Source organism: Nematostella vectensis, chromosome 8, assembly GCF_932526225.1.
Source record: "Nematostella vectensis chromosome 8, jaNemVect1.1, whole genome shotgun sequence".
Classification (NCBI taxonomy): domain Eukaryota; kingdom Metazoa; phylum Cnidaria; class Anthozoa; order Actiniaria; family Edwardsiidae; genus Nematostella; species Nematostella vectensis.
In genome coordinates, this window is record NC_064041.1 from 14,592,076 (window position 1) to 14,608,837 (window position 16,762).

General features: G+C 40.1%; 1 protein-coding gene and 1 long non-coding RNA gene across 3 annotated transcripts in view; both read left to right on the top strand.

Moving 5' to 3' along the window:
• Positions 1 to 16,762, top strand: part of LOC116617179 (phosphatidylserine lipase ABHD16A) — an 18,789-nt gene continuing 2,027 nt past the window's right edge. The window contains exons 1-20 of one of the 2 annotated variants that reach the window (XM_048731072.1): positions 1 to 97; positions 305 to 367; positions 6,091 to 6,157; positions 6,499 to 6,585; positions 7,237 to 7,322; positions 7,697 to 7,770; positions 8,063 to 8,161; positions 8,383 to 8,456; positions 9,027 to 9,067; positions 9,153 to 9,251; positions 10,109 to 10,172; positions 10,340 to 10,389; positions 12,198 to 12,309; positions 13,693 to 13,745; positions 14,116 to 14,179; positions 14,460 to 14,523; positions 14,935 to 14,991; positions 15,947 to 16,006; positions 16,089 to 16,165; positions 16,596 to 16,694. In XM_048731072.1, coding sequence (XP_048587029.1) covers positions 29 to 97; positions 305 to 367; positions 6,091 to 6,157; positions 6,499 to 6,585; positions 7,237 to 7,322; positions 7,697 to 7,770; positions 8,063 to 8,161; positions 8,383 to 8,456; positions 9,027 to 9,067; positions 9,153 to 9,251; positions 10,109 to 10,172; positions 10,340 to 10,389; positions 12,198 to 12,309; positions 13,693 to 13,745; positions 14,116 to 14,179; positions 14,460 to 14,523; positions 14,935 to 14,991; positions 15,947 to 16,006; positions 16,089 to 16,165; positions 16,596 to 16,694 — 1,459 coding nt within the window. In that variant the 5' untranslated portion in view covers positions 1 to 28. The remainder of the gene's footprint in view (positions 98 to 304; positions 368 to 6,090; positions 6,158 to 6,498; positions 6,586 to 7,236; positions 7,323 to 7,696; positions 7,771 to 8,062; positions 8,162 to 8,382; positions 8,457 to 9,026; positions 9,068 to 9,152; positions 9,252 to 10,108; positions 10,173 to 10,339; positions 10,390 to 12,197; positions 12,310 to 13,692; positions 13,746 to 14,115; positions 14,180 to 14,459; positions 14,524 to 14,934; positions 14,992 to 15,946; positions 16,007 to 16,088; positions 16,166 to 16,595; positions 16,695 to 16,762) is intronic. The other variant, XM_048731073.1, reaches the window with a different exon arrangement.
• LOC116617173 lies at positions 377 to 5,046 on the top strand. Its single transcript, XR_004295653.2, has 2 exons — positions 377 to 948; positions 4,311 to 5,046. It is a non-coding gene; the product is annotated as an uncharacterized LOC116617173 (long non-coding RNA).

Consider the following 16,762-nt stretch of genomic DNA (forward strand, 5'->3'; position numbering starts at 1 on the left):
TCATGCATAAATAAAGACAACAATCAAGATGGCGGATTTGGTGCGCTGTGCCTTCGGACCGGCGTTATATCGAATCTACAGTCGCGTCGAGTCTCGGGTAAACACATAAACTTTACCTTCAGCTCCACCATTTAACTGGATTCTTTGCAAATCTAGATTTTTGTTTCAATTTTGAATCGCTTTTAAAATGTTATTTTCTTCCGCTTCTCGATCTCACGTAATAAAACTTCAATGAAGGGCTTTTGAGAAATCGTTTCCTCTCGGATACTAAGAGGTTTCTGATTACTGATATTTTGCTCTATAGATCCGAAGCCGGGCTTATGAGCAAGGAGGGCTTGAACAATGTGGCGAAGGAGTCATTAAGGCGGTGAGTACAGCGAGGAAATTCAAGAATTCGTAAAACTTGATTCCGCCTGCTTTTACGAAGTTAATATGTACTCGTATCTTGGACATTATACTCGTCTACGTACATTTAGTAGTATCATTAGTTCTGTTGTGTGATTTTTGAGTGCAATTATATGAATTCATATAATTCAGGTGTATTATTCATTAAAATAATTCAAATATTTTTTTTCTTGTTATTGTTTTCTTCCTCAATCCGTTCTGTTTTTAAATTCCTTTTTACGGACAGTGCTGAATAACGTATGCGCATGCGCGGAATCTGATGCAAACAAACAACTTTTCGCTTCACACGCAGTTCTAGAAGTGCGACAAACAGTACCGGTTTACAGCATGCCAATTCTGCATTATTTTTGCTAAACTAGACTTTTTTGTGCGACCTGCATCTTGAGTTTTGACTTTTTAACTTATTGTCTACAAATAATCAAATATTATTCAACTGGCGGGAGATTTCTAGACCAGGGAAACGACCTCCTTGCTTTTGATGGAACGAAAGTTTGTCGCTGTACTTTTCATAGATGACCATGTTCTGAAATGGCAACAAACGAGGTAAGTGTTGTAATCATCGATGTTTTATTTCAAAGGTACTAAAGTAAACCTTTACTTAATAATCCAAACTCTCCCACTTTCAAACGGTTCTCAAATGCGCCTGGAAGCAACAGACAAACTTCATTATTAGCGACTTTCTTGTTTCAAATGTACGTTCGGATCAAACCTAAGTAAACTTATCCCGCTTTACGACATATTTTTTTCCAAACAACTTATATATTAGATCTGTTGCTGACACCATCTGCAATATCCTGCGAGAGGCGGGAATGAAGTAAATATTGATTGATTGAACCTAAAGGAAGTTAACGCAAGTGACAGATCCAAGGCTGTGGCTTATATTGTTGATGTGTTTGAACCATTCCAGCATTTGCTTGGTCCTATTTACCGGTGCCATTGCTAGAAAAGAGCCTGTTGGGCCATGGATATTGTTGTAATGGTAGAAATGCAACTGTTCTCCCATTTATAATGAAGATGCAGGCAGTATTCGTACTACTCCTGGCAATGTCTATGTGATGCTCCAGCCGTGCAGTTGGGGTTGGGTCCTCATTAAGAGTCACTGCCATTTCAGGGGAAAGGTGTGTTCTCCCAAGTCCTTTGCCTTTCATTAAATTACTTGACCTTGATCTTTATAATTTCTTGAAGTGGTTCTTGACAGATTGGACATGTATGGTTAGACGGTAAACAGGTTTGATGAGGGGTGTGATAGCAGGCTAAACGTACATAGTTAATGTCATTATTTACAGAACAGGTTTTGAAATCGCACCAAAGGTTAGGATTAGGTTCAAGTCCAGAGGTTGTCTTTCCATATTATACCCTAGAGGAAAACACTTGGTGTCAACAGTGCAGATGAAGGTGGGAAGAAGGTATTGCTGGTATCCCCTGGCATTTCCATTCTGGCAGTATTCTCTAGGAAGCTGAAAGGAAATAGTAATATAGTTAGCCTTGAATGCTTTGCACTGTGACGTTTAGTATACTCACACCAGTGACTTTAGTGATGTTTTTAGTGACTTCACTGAATGTCTTGAGGAGGAACTCTGCTGTTTTTCCTGCCATCAGCCAGTAGTCCTGTTTGCTTGACCCTCTGTGGTATAAGCCTCCAAATGCTCCGTAAAAGTTTGCCATAAATCCCCTGGTGGCAATGGTCTTGGCAACCTTCTCAATACTCTTGGCATCAAAGTGACTGTATGTCTTGGCCCTTAGATTGGAATGCCAGGAACTTTTTTTTCAACCAGGAGGTAGAGCCAGGATTCTTTCAGATGCCAATATGCAGGGGGGTTGTTTTTCTGGTAGTCACAATCACTGAGATAGGATAAAGTTGCCTTGTCATAGTGCCTTCTTCTCCAGATAAGGAATAGAATTGCCATTTGTGACATTACAGACATGTAAAGCTCTAAATTCCCCGTTTTTAAAATCTGGTATTGGAAGTACACTAGTGGGACAACGTCATCAAGTAGATACAAAAGGGAGACAAATTCAGGTGATTTACATTTTTTGAAGAACTTTGTCTCTGATCATTGCCCAGCCCATAAGTGCAGCAGTGACAAGAATGGAGGACTGGTAGACTTTTGGCTTCTTAGGAAGATCGCCTCCAAACAGATGAGAATAAAGCTTTGCAAAGAAGTGATTGAAGATGATAGTCACATCTTGGACAGCGTTTAGGAAGATCGCCTCCAAACAGATGAGAATAAAGCTTTGCAAAGAAGTGATTGAAGATGATAGTCACATCTTGGACAGCGTTTAGGAAGATCGCCTCCAAACAGATGAGAATAGAGCTTTGCAAAGAAGTGATTGAAGATGATAGTCACATCTTGGACAGCGTTTAGGAAGATCGCCTCCAAACAGATGAGAATAAAGCTTTGCAAAGAAGTGATTGAAGATGATAGTCACATCTTGGACAGCGTTTAGGAAGATCGCCTCCAAACAGATGAGAATAGAGCTTTGCAAAGAAGTGATTGAAGATAATAGTCACATCTTGGACAGCGTTTAGGAAGATCGCCTCCAAACAGATGAGAATAAAGCTTTGCAAAGAAGTGATTGAAGATGATAGTCACATCTTGGACAGCGTTTAGGTGGACATGGAACTGGCCTTGCTCCGGAATGTTAGTTCAGGTAGTGGATGTCACTATGACGTGCGTTTGCAATCAGTTTCTGTGGGTAATACCATCCTGAACAATCAGCCGGGAATAGGATAAGATACTTGGAGAGGTAAGATCTCAGAGATGGGTATTTTTGGAGTACATAGTCAAGGGATTCCTTGTATTTTTTCATACTTTTGAGATCTCGCTCCTCCAGTAATTTACATGTCTTAAGGCTTTCCAAGTCTGTGTTGTTAGGTTGGCTGTATACCCTGATTATGAATAAATGAAAATACTCTTTATAATCAAAATTAAGACCACTTTGTTAGGCTAAGTACAGTACAGTTGCCCTTTTTATATAAATGTTTCTTTACAATATCTTTTATCCCAAAAAGTGAACATTTGAATCTCCTGTAGGCTACCCATGCGTTGCAAAATTACCTAAAATCCTGTGCAAAACTCTGAATGATTCCTGGGTTGAAATCTCTCATTGTTGCTGGTAGCTGGTCGATGAAGTGATTTCTCATTTGTTGTAGGCCATGCAGAATGTACACATTAAGAGTGTTGTTGTCGGCACCTCCAAGGCACAGAGTTTGTACACCTTTGATGTTCACAAAAACTGGCCGATGAAGGCTCACACCATTTGCATTTGGGGCTGCTATATTCCTGTGAACATCTATCTTGAAGTTGCCATGTGTGCCACCTTGGTCTTCCTAAGGTCTGTGGGTGCTCTTTTAGTATGGATGGTAATCATCTAGAAGATTTATAACCAACCAGCCAGCCTGAAAATTGAGGGGAGAAAGTATAATTTCCGCCCTATTTCATAATTTAAACTGTTTGTTGTCATACTTACAGCTTCAGCATTTTTTATTATCTCTTCAGTGTGTTGGTGATGGTCCTGTACCATTTTTGTTTTTTTCGTTTTGGACTGTCCTTGGGTTCACTTAGTATCCTATTGAAGATCCTGCCGCCAAACCATATAGTGACATTCCTGATATGCTGGAATGCACACCTTTTCTTTTTGCAGGACACATGTCTTCTGTGATCTGTGAAATACAGTTAATTTGCCATTTAATTCACTCAAAATTATTAATTATTATTTTTCTCATCTCATTTGTAACAATCTTAAGAAATTGTCAATATGTTGTAGGGAATGTGATATACAAAATTGTCTGACATTGGTAACTTTCCTTGCATGCTGTAACAATGTCTGACACTGATTTCATATTTTACCCACCTAAAGTATGCAAGAATATGTAACAGCGAGACCGTTCTCTGTTCTTGTAGTGCTGCTCTATTTGAAGAGACTTCTGCATCCTCACGAGTGATGGCGGACAGAAGCTGGTCAAACAGTCCAGGTGCATGCTTATCAGCAAAGCTTTTCATAGCCACAGGATCATAGAGGGGGTCACCGCAGCTGCTATTGTAGTATCTAGACATAGCTTGCTGACACTTAGCAACTAATTCTTGGAAAGAAAGACCTATAGACACAATTGTATATGTGAAGAATTAGTTAGTGTGTAAAAAGTTATTATTTTAAGCATTATTTTGATTACTTATAATGAAATGTTTGTTTGTTTTCTGTGTGTATCACTTACATACCTGATGAAGAAATATCTTTTATTTCTTGAGATAAACCCGGTAGGATGCTACTCTGGTCCAAACCCTAAAATATTGTTTTAGAAACATTTCACTTGGTGTGAATCTCAATGTGATAAAAACAGGACACCCTTCTTGCTAAAATTTAAGGTTTGTACCCCCTACTAAAATCCTGCATCTAAGGTTTTGCTTGATAAAATTATTATTAAGTAGGGCCTTTATTACCCTGTGAAACAAATTTGAACAATGCATATTTTTAATATTGAATTTCTTTGTTCACTTTCGTTTTATGTGTTACTGTAAACCACACAAAATAATGTTACCTGGTTGCCATCAATACTTGTTAGGGGTAGTCTGTTCTCAGTGTGTTTGCTTTTTGGTCTCTGTAAAGTAAAAAAAATAAATAAAAAATAACATAACAAAATATACAAAGAAATTAATGTTTATACTGTGCAATTTATCCCATTGTTTGACTTTTTTTCCCTGAATCCCATATGATTATATTTTTTCAAACCATTGACAAAATAAGATATCATGTGTAAAAATACCTTAGTGGGTGAAAGGAAGTCATGCTCATCTTTGAATTTCATAAGCGCTTCTTCTGCAGTTGTTACACCAACGAATTCCTGACGATATTTTGGAAAATGTTCACCAATGCGGTCGAAGAGATTAAAGAGCCGGCTCGGTATGGCTTGACTATGGAGCCCTTAGAGTGAGATGGTACTGGGCAGGAGCAGAAGCCATTTGCTTCTCTTTCCGCACGCATCCAGTGGCGACTGCATGCCCATATCTCTTCTTCGCTCGCTGAAAATTGCGCGAAAGTTCGCCTAATAGCAAGTGTAACTCGCCTCATATCCCCCTCACACTGCTCACCCGACCTGTCTTTTTGTGAAACAAACAGGATTTCGTTTTCGGTGCTCCATCCGTTGCAGTACACAGCATAACAAACATCAGATACACGGAAACAATCATTTTACGATAAGTGCCCTTTAAAAATCTTGCGTAACGCGAATTGTGTCGTTGTTTTCGCTAACTGTACAGCCTTAAACCCTACTGTACAAAAGATGACAGACACCTACGTCGATGGAGAATTGATATTAAAAATTATAGCCTTAGGTTTGCAGTCAATTTTTTAGCATTTAGGAAAAACCAACAGGTGCCGGCAAAATTTCAAAACCTGCCGCCATTTTAAAAGAAAATGTTGTCGTTCCGAGGTCTCGTGCGTCCAGAAGCTTGCGGATGCGCATACGTTTTTCAGCACTGTCGTTTTTACGTAAGTTACACTGAAAAAAAATGACCGATAGGAATTCATGGACCCCACTTCATATTAAGCTGTTTTAATTTTTTTGTTAATTTTTTTCTAAGAATACAACGGGTAAAATACAGTCTGATATATTCCTATTTATCTCATTAAATGGAAGGGTAGACTTAGACGTAAGCTTTTTATTTCATTTCTCTGTTGTTTTAGTTGTCCTATGCCTGGTCGATATGCTACTACACTTCTCCTGCCCTTGGATTTTACATGTTTAGAAAAGGTATTGTACTATGGAATTGTGAAAAGCTGTTCATAAAACACAACTATGTACATTCATACTATTGTTTAACAAGAGATACTATTTTACCTGTGCAGGCATTGATTAAGAAAGAAAAGGAGTCGACCTAGTGTTGAGTAGAAGGGATATAGAAACATCAGCAAACTGTTCATTTTTTATGGAGGAGTATAATATACCAGTGTTAATTTATTTGCTTATTTATTTCCCTGGTTCCGTCACAAACACACAGAACACACAGCTTGTCTGTAGTTTTTCTAGTCATACCAAACCATACACAAATTTTCTGGTAACAATGTTTTACCATGACTTTGATTAACTTTCAGGATTTTTCACACATGCAGGAATAATTTATATGTCGAAGTACATTGGTACAGCCGTGGTTTTACTTCTTGGTGCCTACTGCATAAGAGGTGATTTTCTGTTTATAAGCTACTGTCAGGGCAGAAGTAGGGGGTGGGGCACTAGGGCATATGTTGCCCCCCCAATATTTTGAAAAATTATAAGAAAATGTCCTGTATTGTCCCCCCCTCCCCAATCATACGTCATTTTTTGCAACTCTAACAGCTTGTACACTTTAGTCGATCCACAAACCATGAAAAAGTTGCCTGTCAGCATAGCTATGTCAGAAACAATTTCATTATACTACACAACAAAGAAATTGGATGGCCATGAAATTGTAATTTGTGATTCCCTTACTTTGTCAGGACTTCTAATTTCTTCTCCAACCAACAAAGAGATTAGTTGATAGAATTTATGTTACTTGCTAAAAAGTTAATTAAGTCCATTCTTGGAATCACCTTATATTCTTGAATCATTTCGCCACCCCCCCCCCCCCCTCCCCGCCCTTCAATTAATAAAGCATGAGCCTAAGGTTCTTGAAATAGAAGAGAGGTTGCCCAGGGAATTCCCCCTTTTTTCTCATGTGCATCACAATTCCTCTTTACAGGCTATGAGGGTAAAAGCAAATATTTGGGGGGGCCGATCTGTTGCATATATTTTTTCTCATTGGAACTAGTATCGAGATCTTTATGGTTTAATAATACTTCTATTGTGTATTCCAGGGTATGGCAGGTATTTAAATCATGATTATAGAGAGTTCTTAGACATCCTGGTTGCTACCAAAGGCTCAAATACAGATGAAAATAAGGTATAAATGCTATTCCCCAAGTAAGTTAGATCACCTATACATTCAGAAATATATCCTTTTCAGCTATATAGCCATACCAGCTTCTAAATCGACTGGGAACAAAAGTTTATTTGCGATAAACTGAAATGACAGTAAAAATGCTTTGGGCTTAATATAGTACAACCATTATAACTAGATTTTTTTGCCCCATTATTTTTTAAGGGCATGAGCCCTTAAAAATGAGTTTTTTTAAGGGGATCAGCCACTCCTTGTTAAATTTTAAATGGTCCATCCCTAATAGCAATTAAAAATAACAATACTCTCACATATATTTTTATTTCTGATTAATCAATGTCATTAGCATGTAACCTATGTTCTTGGATTGTAACTTTCAGCGACGTCTTGGCATGTATGACTTCATGTTCTATGAATGGCCCGCAGATTATACTTGGGATGAAGCACTGAGAAGGTATTTATTTACAGTTGACAAGCCAACATGTAAGCATGGGTAAATACCACTGAAGCGCCCAGCTGCATATATTAGCCAACGCATGACTTCAGGCTTTTATGTGATGGCTAATATATGCAGCTAGGTGCTTCAGTGGTATTTACCCATGCTTACATGTTGGCTTGAAGGACAACATTTTGTCAATCTACTGTGTATTTGTTTGCTACATCCATCGCATGGCTTGCACTGTCCTCTGACTACTACCATCTCATGTATGCACCGCTTATGGCTTTTGTATTTCTTGTACCATTAGAGATGCTTCTGAGGCAGAAAGCCCATTCCTAAGTCCCTCTCGCAGAAGCCCAAGAGGTTTAACTGCTCAACTTTTAGCATTTCCATGTGATTCCCTAAGGTGTGTATCAAATTTTGGAGTAAATAAATAAATAAATATTTCAATGTCAAAGTAAGCCCTTTTTGGTATATGGCCGATTTGTGAGCGGTCAATGAGTTGCTTTTTATTGTTGTTATTTTGCTGATGAAAGGCAAAGCGTGTACGTGTTTGCCACCCAATAAGGCATGTAATTTCTTAGTGCAAGTACTGAGTAATGATGGGTATTTTTGCATTTGTTGTAGATATTTAGCTGCTCACTCAGTAGGAAGGCCTCTCATGTACCCAGGCTCTATAAGGCTTCTGCAAGCAGGCTTGGGTAAGTTGGCTTGAATTGAGCTCCTTGTTTACAAGGCCTCAGAGGGAAAGATGTGGACCACTATCTGCCTGTTACTTTTGTCCTATGGCTGAAGGACCTTGTTACTGAGGAACCGTTTTTAGTGTGAAAAAGTATTGCATATTACGGGAGGTATTGCATATTTTTTATGGGAGGTATGCTTTTATCTGTAAAAAGAAGCAAAACTGTGTAGTAAAAAGTAGTAAAAATACAATAGGAATGATCAACCTACTTCATCTCATATAGTTGACTTGAGTTTGTTGTTGGATTTGTTATATAAGATCAACAGGGGTTTTATTCTGATCCCAGAGGAGGTAGAGAGAGGGGTTAATAGGCAAATAAGTGCATTTGATTGTTTTACATATACAATGACTCATTCTTTGTTGGAACAAGAAGTATGTAAGTGGAATGCTTTGCCTCCTTCGGTTGTAAACCATTGAGGCATTAGGTCGTTCAAACATGCCCTAAGAGTGCTAAGAGATTGTGAGAAGGTGGCTAAAAGGTAACTATTTAAAGTACTGTAACGTGACCCCTATGTATTTTTATCCCTAGCCGAGCCAATTCTGAGTGGTCGAACTGCATTTCTTGAAAAGGTATTCAGCACTTTGACAAATTACCTGGCTTTGAGCAAATAGCTTTGAGCATCCCAGACTCACAAACCCATCTTTTTGCACATAGGGAGGCAAGAGAGCCAAATTGTTAGCAGCAGATGGCAATCATATTGATACAATGTTTGTAGACAAGAGAGGGAACATAAGCAACAAGGGAGAAACCCTGGTATGGTATTCAAATAAGCCCTGGTATGGTATTCAAAAAAGCCCTGGTATGGTATTCAAATAAGCCCTGGTTTGGTATTCAAATAAGTCCTGGTATGGTATTCAACGAAGCCCTGGTATGGTATTAAAATAAGCCCTGGTATCGTATATAAATAAGCCCTGGTATGGTATTCAAATAAGCCCTTGTATGGTATTCAAATAAGCCCTGGTATGGTATTCAAATAAGCCCTGGTATGGTATTCAACGAAGCACTGGTATTGTATTAAAATAAGCCCTGGTATGGTATTCAAATTAACCCTGGTATGGTATTCAAATAAGCCCTGGTATGGTATTCAAATAAGCCCTGGTATGGTATTCAAATAAGCCCTGGTATGGTATTCAAATTAACCCTGGTATGGTTCAAAACTAAACCCCAGCGTGCAACAGTCTTTGCAAATATTAAAAAGCCTTAAGAAAGCGACACCTTTGTTATTTTTTAGGGGGGATGCACACTGCCGACAGAACGACATAAAAAAAGCATGTTTTTCATTCTTGTCGTAATGTCCGTGTCTTATGTCGATGTTACGTTGTCATGTCGCCGATGTACACACTCAATCATAAGAACATAAAACAGTGCGTGCCTATGTCATCATGTCAGCATGTGCACTACTTTTTTTTTAAAAAAAAGGGAAAAATTCAAGTAACCTAAATGATAATTTTTATGTTCTAATTATGGCATTCAATAAAAAAATATCAGAGGCTGCAAGCAACCTATGTACCAGAAATGTATATATGACATTTGGGACAAATAGACAATAACATGTTGGCTAACATGGTGGAGAACCCGGGTCAATATCAATTGGCTTGTTTTGATCTCAGGTGATAGCATGTGAAGGCAATGCAGGGTTTTATGAGCTTGGCTTGATGTCAACCCCACTCAAAGGTAACACTGCACATACATTTCTGAAAAGTCCCAAATCAAAGCCGGGTAACAGGCCCATCTAGGCATCCCACATGGGTGATATCACCATCATCACTGCATCAAATGGTTTTGGTTGTTTACTTGATTAGTTTAAAAAAAATCAATTTATGTTTTTTTGTAATTTATAGCTGGTTACTCGGCTCTCGGCTGGAATCATCCGGGTTTTGGCGGCAGTACAGTAAGTACAAATAACAAAAATTATCAATTTTATATCCGGTTTATCGCACCGCATGTCGGTGTGCGGATAGTGAAAACAAAACAGGAAGAACAGGGGATTTTCGTCCTCTTTTCTTAGAGCGAGCAAGTTTTGGTAAATAATTTTTGCCGCGAGTCGCAAATTGACAGGAATTAGTATTTTTCACCATGTTTTCTGGGGATCAGGGAGCGGGAAAACTTTAGCTCTTCTAAATATGGGCATCTATGCCCATATAAGGCAATACATACGAAGGACACTATCCGTGGGGAATATGTTTGATATGGATATTTGTATGTGCCATGTGAGTGGTTTTGGTGAGTCGGATATTTGTATGTGTCACGTGGGTGGTTTTGGTAAGTCGGATATTTGTGTGTGTTAAGTGGGTGGTTTTGGTGAGCCGGATATTTGTATGTGTCACGTGGGTGGTTTTGGTGAGTCGGATATTTGTATGTGTCACGTGGGTGGTTTTGATGAGTCGGATATTTGTATGTGTCACGTGGGAGTTTTTTTTGGAAGAGGAAGAACAAGATGGAAGGGCCAACGAGGCGGGTAAGAAAAAAGGACGAAAATCCCCTGTTCTTCCTGTTTTGTTTTCGGATATTTGTATGTGTCACGTGAGTGGTTTTGGTGAGTCGCATATCAATATTTGGGTGACCTTCAAACCCGCTCGGTCAGTCTCTTGAAGGCCTGGGTCAAATCCTTTCCTTACTAATCCTATAAAGTCCTTAGACCCAGGCCTCCAAGAGATTGACCGAGCGGGTTTGAAGGTCACCCAAATATTGATATGCGACTCACCAAAACCACTCACGTGACACATACAAATATCCGACTCACCAAACCCACTCACGTGACACATACAAATATCCGACTCACCAAAACCACTCACGTGACACATACAAATACCCAACTCACCAAAACCACTCACGTGACACATACAAATACCCGACTCACCAAAACCACTCACGTGACACATACAAATACCCGACTCACCAAAACCACTCACGTGACACATACAAATACCTGACTCACCAAAACCACTCACGTGACACACAAATATCCGACTCACCAAAACCACTCGGACCGAGCGACAGTGACCAGTCCACAATGAGTTAACTAGAAGGGCTAACTATTGAGTTTTCCGTGAACCTGCGTCTGCTTACTGCGATTGTCAATATCCCGCGAACTTTCGTCAACAATTTACAACTACTAAACCGCTAAATTGCCCTCTGCCTTCCGTCATTCAACGTTGATTGGTCACAGCATCACGGAGAGTTGGCATTATTTAAATTCACGAGGGTTCACGAGAATTTTGAATGACGGAATAAGGCGATTTAGTAGTTGGAAATCGCAGCCGTAAAACCATAAAACTGCAGTAAAATTCTGCAACTAGAATTGATCCGCAGACAAACTTATATCGAGACAAACTTATATCGCTCTAAACTCGTTAAATTTAGCTTCTTGGGAAGAAAAAAACACCACAAACGGATACATTTATATCCCAACTAAGTTTATTTCATGAATTAGAGCATAAAGATATAACTCATAGTTGTTTATTCGCGTGATTTCGTATGTCCTTAGAAATCCATCACTGACGCGGGTGGGAAGCCTGTGGTTTTGCTCATTACCCGTTTGCATTTGTTCTTTACTTCATGAATTTCCATTTATATTGAGCTGCATCAAGTAAGACACGGAAAAAGGTGTCTTTATTGCATTTGAATACTCGTAAGTAGGCAATTCCACTTTTTTCTAATCCCGAATTGACATCGTTTTCCTTGTGTCCTTGATTTCAGGGGCTTCCGTTCCCATCAGCTGAAAAGAATGCGATAGATGTAGTTGTGCAGTATGCCGTCCAAAAGCTCGGCTTCCCTTTAGAAAGTATTTTCATTTATGCCTGGTCTATAGGTAAGTAAGTTATTAAAAGCCCGCAACTTGGTTGTTGTTTTCATTCAATATTAAAAGACAAACTATGTGGAAAAATATCGAAATAACTCAGCCGGTGGAAATTGATGGTTTGTCATACTCAATATTTTGCTAGGATGACAAAATGCCTGGTGCTTCTCCCTTCCTCCATTTGTTCTTTATTTTACTCCTTTTATTGGAGGGACTTCTGTGTCACTCGATCGTCAGATCATTGGATCGATCATCCGTAAACTTTTTGTGGTCTTTCTGTGCTTTCGCAACACAGCAATTTTTAGATCTTCCTGTAAACTTCCGGTGACCAACTTCCGGTTAAAGTTAAGTACTATAAAAGAGCCCGGTCATCGACCTGTGACCGCTACGGTCGTTACGTGATATAGCCATAAAGTATATATAAGCTAGTTTTTACAGAAAAGTCTTCGATGTGGGTTGAGCGTGCGCATGCGCCTTCGTCACTGACGTCAATCGATCTTCTATGGTTCACTCCAATTCAAGTTGTTAGTTTACAAAACAAGTCAAATGCTAGCAAAGCTTTTAATTCTCCTTCTTCTAGTACTTGAAGATTCGCATCTCTGGGTTTTCACATTATTTGTTTGAAATTTTGCTGAAAGAGTGATTTTGTGCTATAAAAGCGGATAGCCAAAGCTACGACTTTTAAAGTCAGAGAAACACAAGGGAAAAACCTCTGTTAGCAGGGCCTTTCTTTGCAGGGTAATAAAAGAAAGCCTCTGTTTGCAGGTCAAAAAAATAGTATGAACTTTCATAAGTTGTTTTTTCCATAATGCTTTTTTATAAATTAAGTGCTAAATATCAAACAAAACTCGTTCAAACACGCTTATTCATCAAGAAACGATCAATAACGATTTTGCGAATTTCTAGAATGTTGACATGCTTAAAATACATATGACTGTAGCTTGATTAATTATGTCGGGTATTTAACTTCTGTTTCCGGAGAGAATAGGGCGAAATTTGACATTTAGCAAAAGCAGTTCGAACGGTGAGGTACCAATTAGGATAAAAACTAATTTTACTCATAGGTTACTTCGGCAATGCCTCGGTGGTATAGTGGTTCTGTCGCTTCTCTAAGACGTCAGAGACCGGAGGTTCTATCCCTACTTGTGACGTCTAATTTTTTTTTCTTTTTTTCTTTACTATTTATGATAATAATAAATAATCAAACTGTTCTTGGTGTTTTATCACATCGAAAAGAAAGGAAATTGTTATGTACTCCCAGCATTTTGGATGTGTTCATCCTTTGTTCAAAATTCATCCTGTATATGTTTTTTTTTTTTGCACACAAGAAAATAACTAGAAAAACAAATTTGCATTCACGAGTTGGCTCACAGAGCCCTTTGATTGAAATTCCAGGAGGATTCTCAGCTTGTTACGCAGCCATGACTTACCCTCAGCTAGGAGGACTGGTAAGTGGTCAATAGCGAAGCTCCCTTGCTTAGTCCCAAGAATTTCTTACTGATATTCCTGTTCTCGGAGATTAAGTGTGGGGTCTAGGACAAGCTCACATACATAAAGTTTCGTGTGACGTCACAACTCTTACCAGACACAGGAATCTCGATGAGCAACTCGCATAAGCACGCTTAGAAGTAGGGCTGAATGTTCATGTTAGTCATGTTGAATTTACTCTTCTCATACTAAGTGTCTTAATGATGCCATAAAAAATGATGCAACATAAGATCATAGCTTTGTTTTCCAGTTATTGTTTACCTTTCCAGTTTTTGTTTACCTTAAAATACAAAGGTCTTTTTGCCTTTTTTTTATCCCCTTTGTTGGCAGGTACTGGATGCGGCATTTGATGACATAGTTCCTCTCGCCCAAAGCAAGATGCCTGAAGTTTTAAGTGCGTACATAGTACCAGTTTTGTTTAAATCCTTGTTTGTAATCCTCTGTATCTGTAATGGTGGTAAAAACAATATTATTGTGTGAGCGCCTCCCCCAGAGTACCCAGTCCTTATCCCTTGAATACACGTCTACATTGAGCCTTAGATCCTTTTGGCCAGCGATATTCTTTCGTTTATTTCTTTGTCAGGCGTTTTTAACGTTTATTTTTTGGCCGGCGTTTTTCATTCCGTTTGTTTCATTTGTTACGCTATTTCCTAACGTTTATTTTTTTTCACCAGGCGGTTTTATTACTCAGACGGTGAGAGAATACTTTAATCTGAACAACATCAAGTACCTTTATGGGTGTGTATGAAGAGCATTCCAACTCATCGCAGTTAATTTGTTTGGTTAAGAAAAACAATGAGGGAATGATGGAAAATGTTTAGAGACAATGTAATGTTGTTTGTTGTAAGAATTAAAAAATACAACGAGGTGTTGTGTGTGGCTGGTGGCGCTAGATAGCAGATTATAGATTTGTAAAAAGCGCTAAAAAGGATAGATATTACAGACGTTTCGAGGCTGCCTTTTTAGCGCTCTTTTCAAATTTATAATCATACTATTCGTAGATAGGGATGATAAATAGAATCAGCAAGGGCTTTAAGTAGAGATCATGTCTTTACAAATTCACATGTGAGATGCTGCTCCAGCAGAATATGTATGCATGGGCCTGGTAGTTACTGCACTGTGTAACACACTGTTTTGTTTATTCTGTAGTTACTCTGGTCCTGTTCTTGTTGTGCGTCGGATGAGAGATGAGATCATCACTGTCGTGTAAGTAAAACCTAACAGTATAGTTATGTGATTTATCTAGGGGAGGGCTTGTGATGGGTCTAGGGGAGGGCTTGTGATGGGGTCTTGGGGAGGGCTTGTGATCGGTCTAGGGGAGGGGTTGTGAGGGGTTGTGAGGGGTCTAGGGGATGGCTTGTGAGGGGTCTAGGGGAGGGCTTGTGAGGGGTCTAGGGGAGGGCTTGTGAGGGGTCTAGGGGAGGGCTTGTGAGGGGTCTAGGGGAGGGCTTGTGAGGGGTCTAGGGGAGGGCTTGTGAGGGGTCTAGGGAAGAGCTTGTGAGGGGTCTAGGGGAGGGCTTGTGAGGGGTCTAGGGGAGGGCTTGTGAGGGGTCTAGGGGAGGGCTGGTGAGGGGTCTAGGGGGAGGGCTTGTGAGGGGTCTAGGGGAGGGCTTGTGATGGGTCTAGGGGAGGGCTTGTGAGGGGTCTAGGGGAGGGCTTGTGAGGGGTCTAGGGGAGGGCTTGTGAGGGGTCTAGGGGAGGGCTTGTGAGGCGTCTAGGGAAGAGCTCGTAAGGGGTCTAGGGGAGGGCTTGTGAGGGGTCTAGGGAAGAGCTCGTAAGGGGTCTAGGGGAGGGCTTGTGAGGGGTCTAGGGGAGGGCTTGTGAGGGGTCTAGGGGAGGGCTTGTGAGGGTTCTAGGGGAGGGCTTGTGAGGGGTCTAGGGGATGGCTTGTGAGAGGTCTAGAGGAGGGCTTGTGAGGGGTCTAGGGGATGGCTTGTGAGGGGTCTAGGGGAGGGCTTGTGAGGGGTCTAGGGGATGGCTTGTGAGGGGTCTAGGGGATGGCTTGTGAGGGGTCTAGGGGAGGGCTTGTGAGGGGTCTAGGGGAGGGCTTGTGAGGGGTCTAGGGGAGGGCTTGTGGTGGGTCCAGGGGAGGGCTTGTGGTGGATTTAGGGGAGGGGTTTTGGGGAATAAGCGTATTCCCACATTTTTTTTCTCTTTACAGGGAAGGGGACATTAGCACAAACCTTGGAAACATTCTTTTGGTAAAGTTGTTGAAGCACAGGTAAGTATATAATTCCATGTCGTGTTCTCAAATGCTTCAAATTACTTGGTATTATTTCTTTCTTTGTGATCTGTGGTTCTAGATATCCAAATCTATTGGATCGTGAGGCTCGCATGGTGTTAGATGAGTTTTTAGCTGCCCCGGAACAAAATATAAAGTGTGAGTGAAAGGTTCTTCTTGAACTTGTTGATGATACAACCGTCCCATCACTGCCACCGACGACGCCTCCACCAACAGCAAAAACACCATCATCATAACCACAATAAACGTCACTTGCAAAGGCATCAATATAATTGTCATCAGCAGCATCTTCATCATATTATCATTTCATCATCATCAACACCATCATCATAACCACTATAAACGTCACTAGCAACGGCTTCATTATAATTGTCATCGGCAGCATCGCCATCATCATCATCATCGTCGTCGTCGTCACCATCATCATCACCATCAACTCCGCCCTCATCATCAATAATAACTGTTATCATCGTCATAAACATCATCATCACCACGCTGCTGTTATCGTTAAGTAGAAAATGGTTAAAAAAAAAGAAAAACCACACTCAAATCATTGCTGGTGTTTCAGTGGGCCTGTGGACAAGCATGAACGTGGATGTCGAGGAGTGTAACCTGAAGTTGAAAGAATACACGGAGCAACACGGCAAAACCTTCCCCATGAAAATCGGTGAGAGCGTATTATATAACAAACCTTGTTACGCCGCAAAATGTAAGAACTAACGCAAAATGTAATCT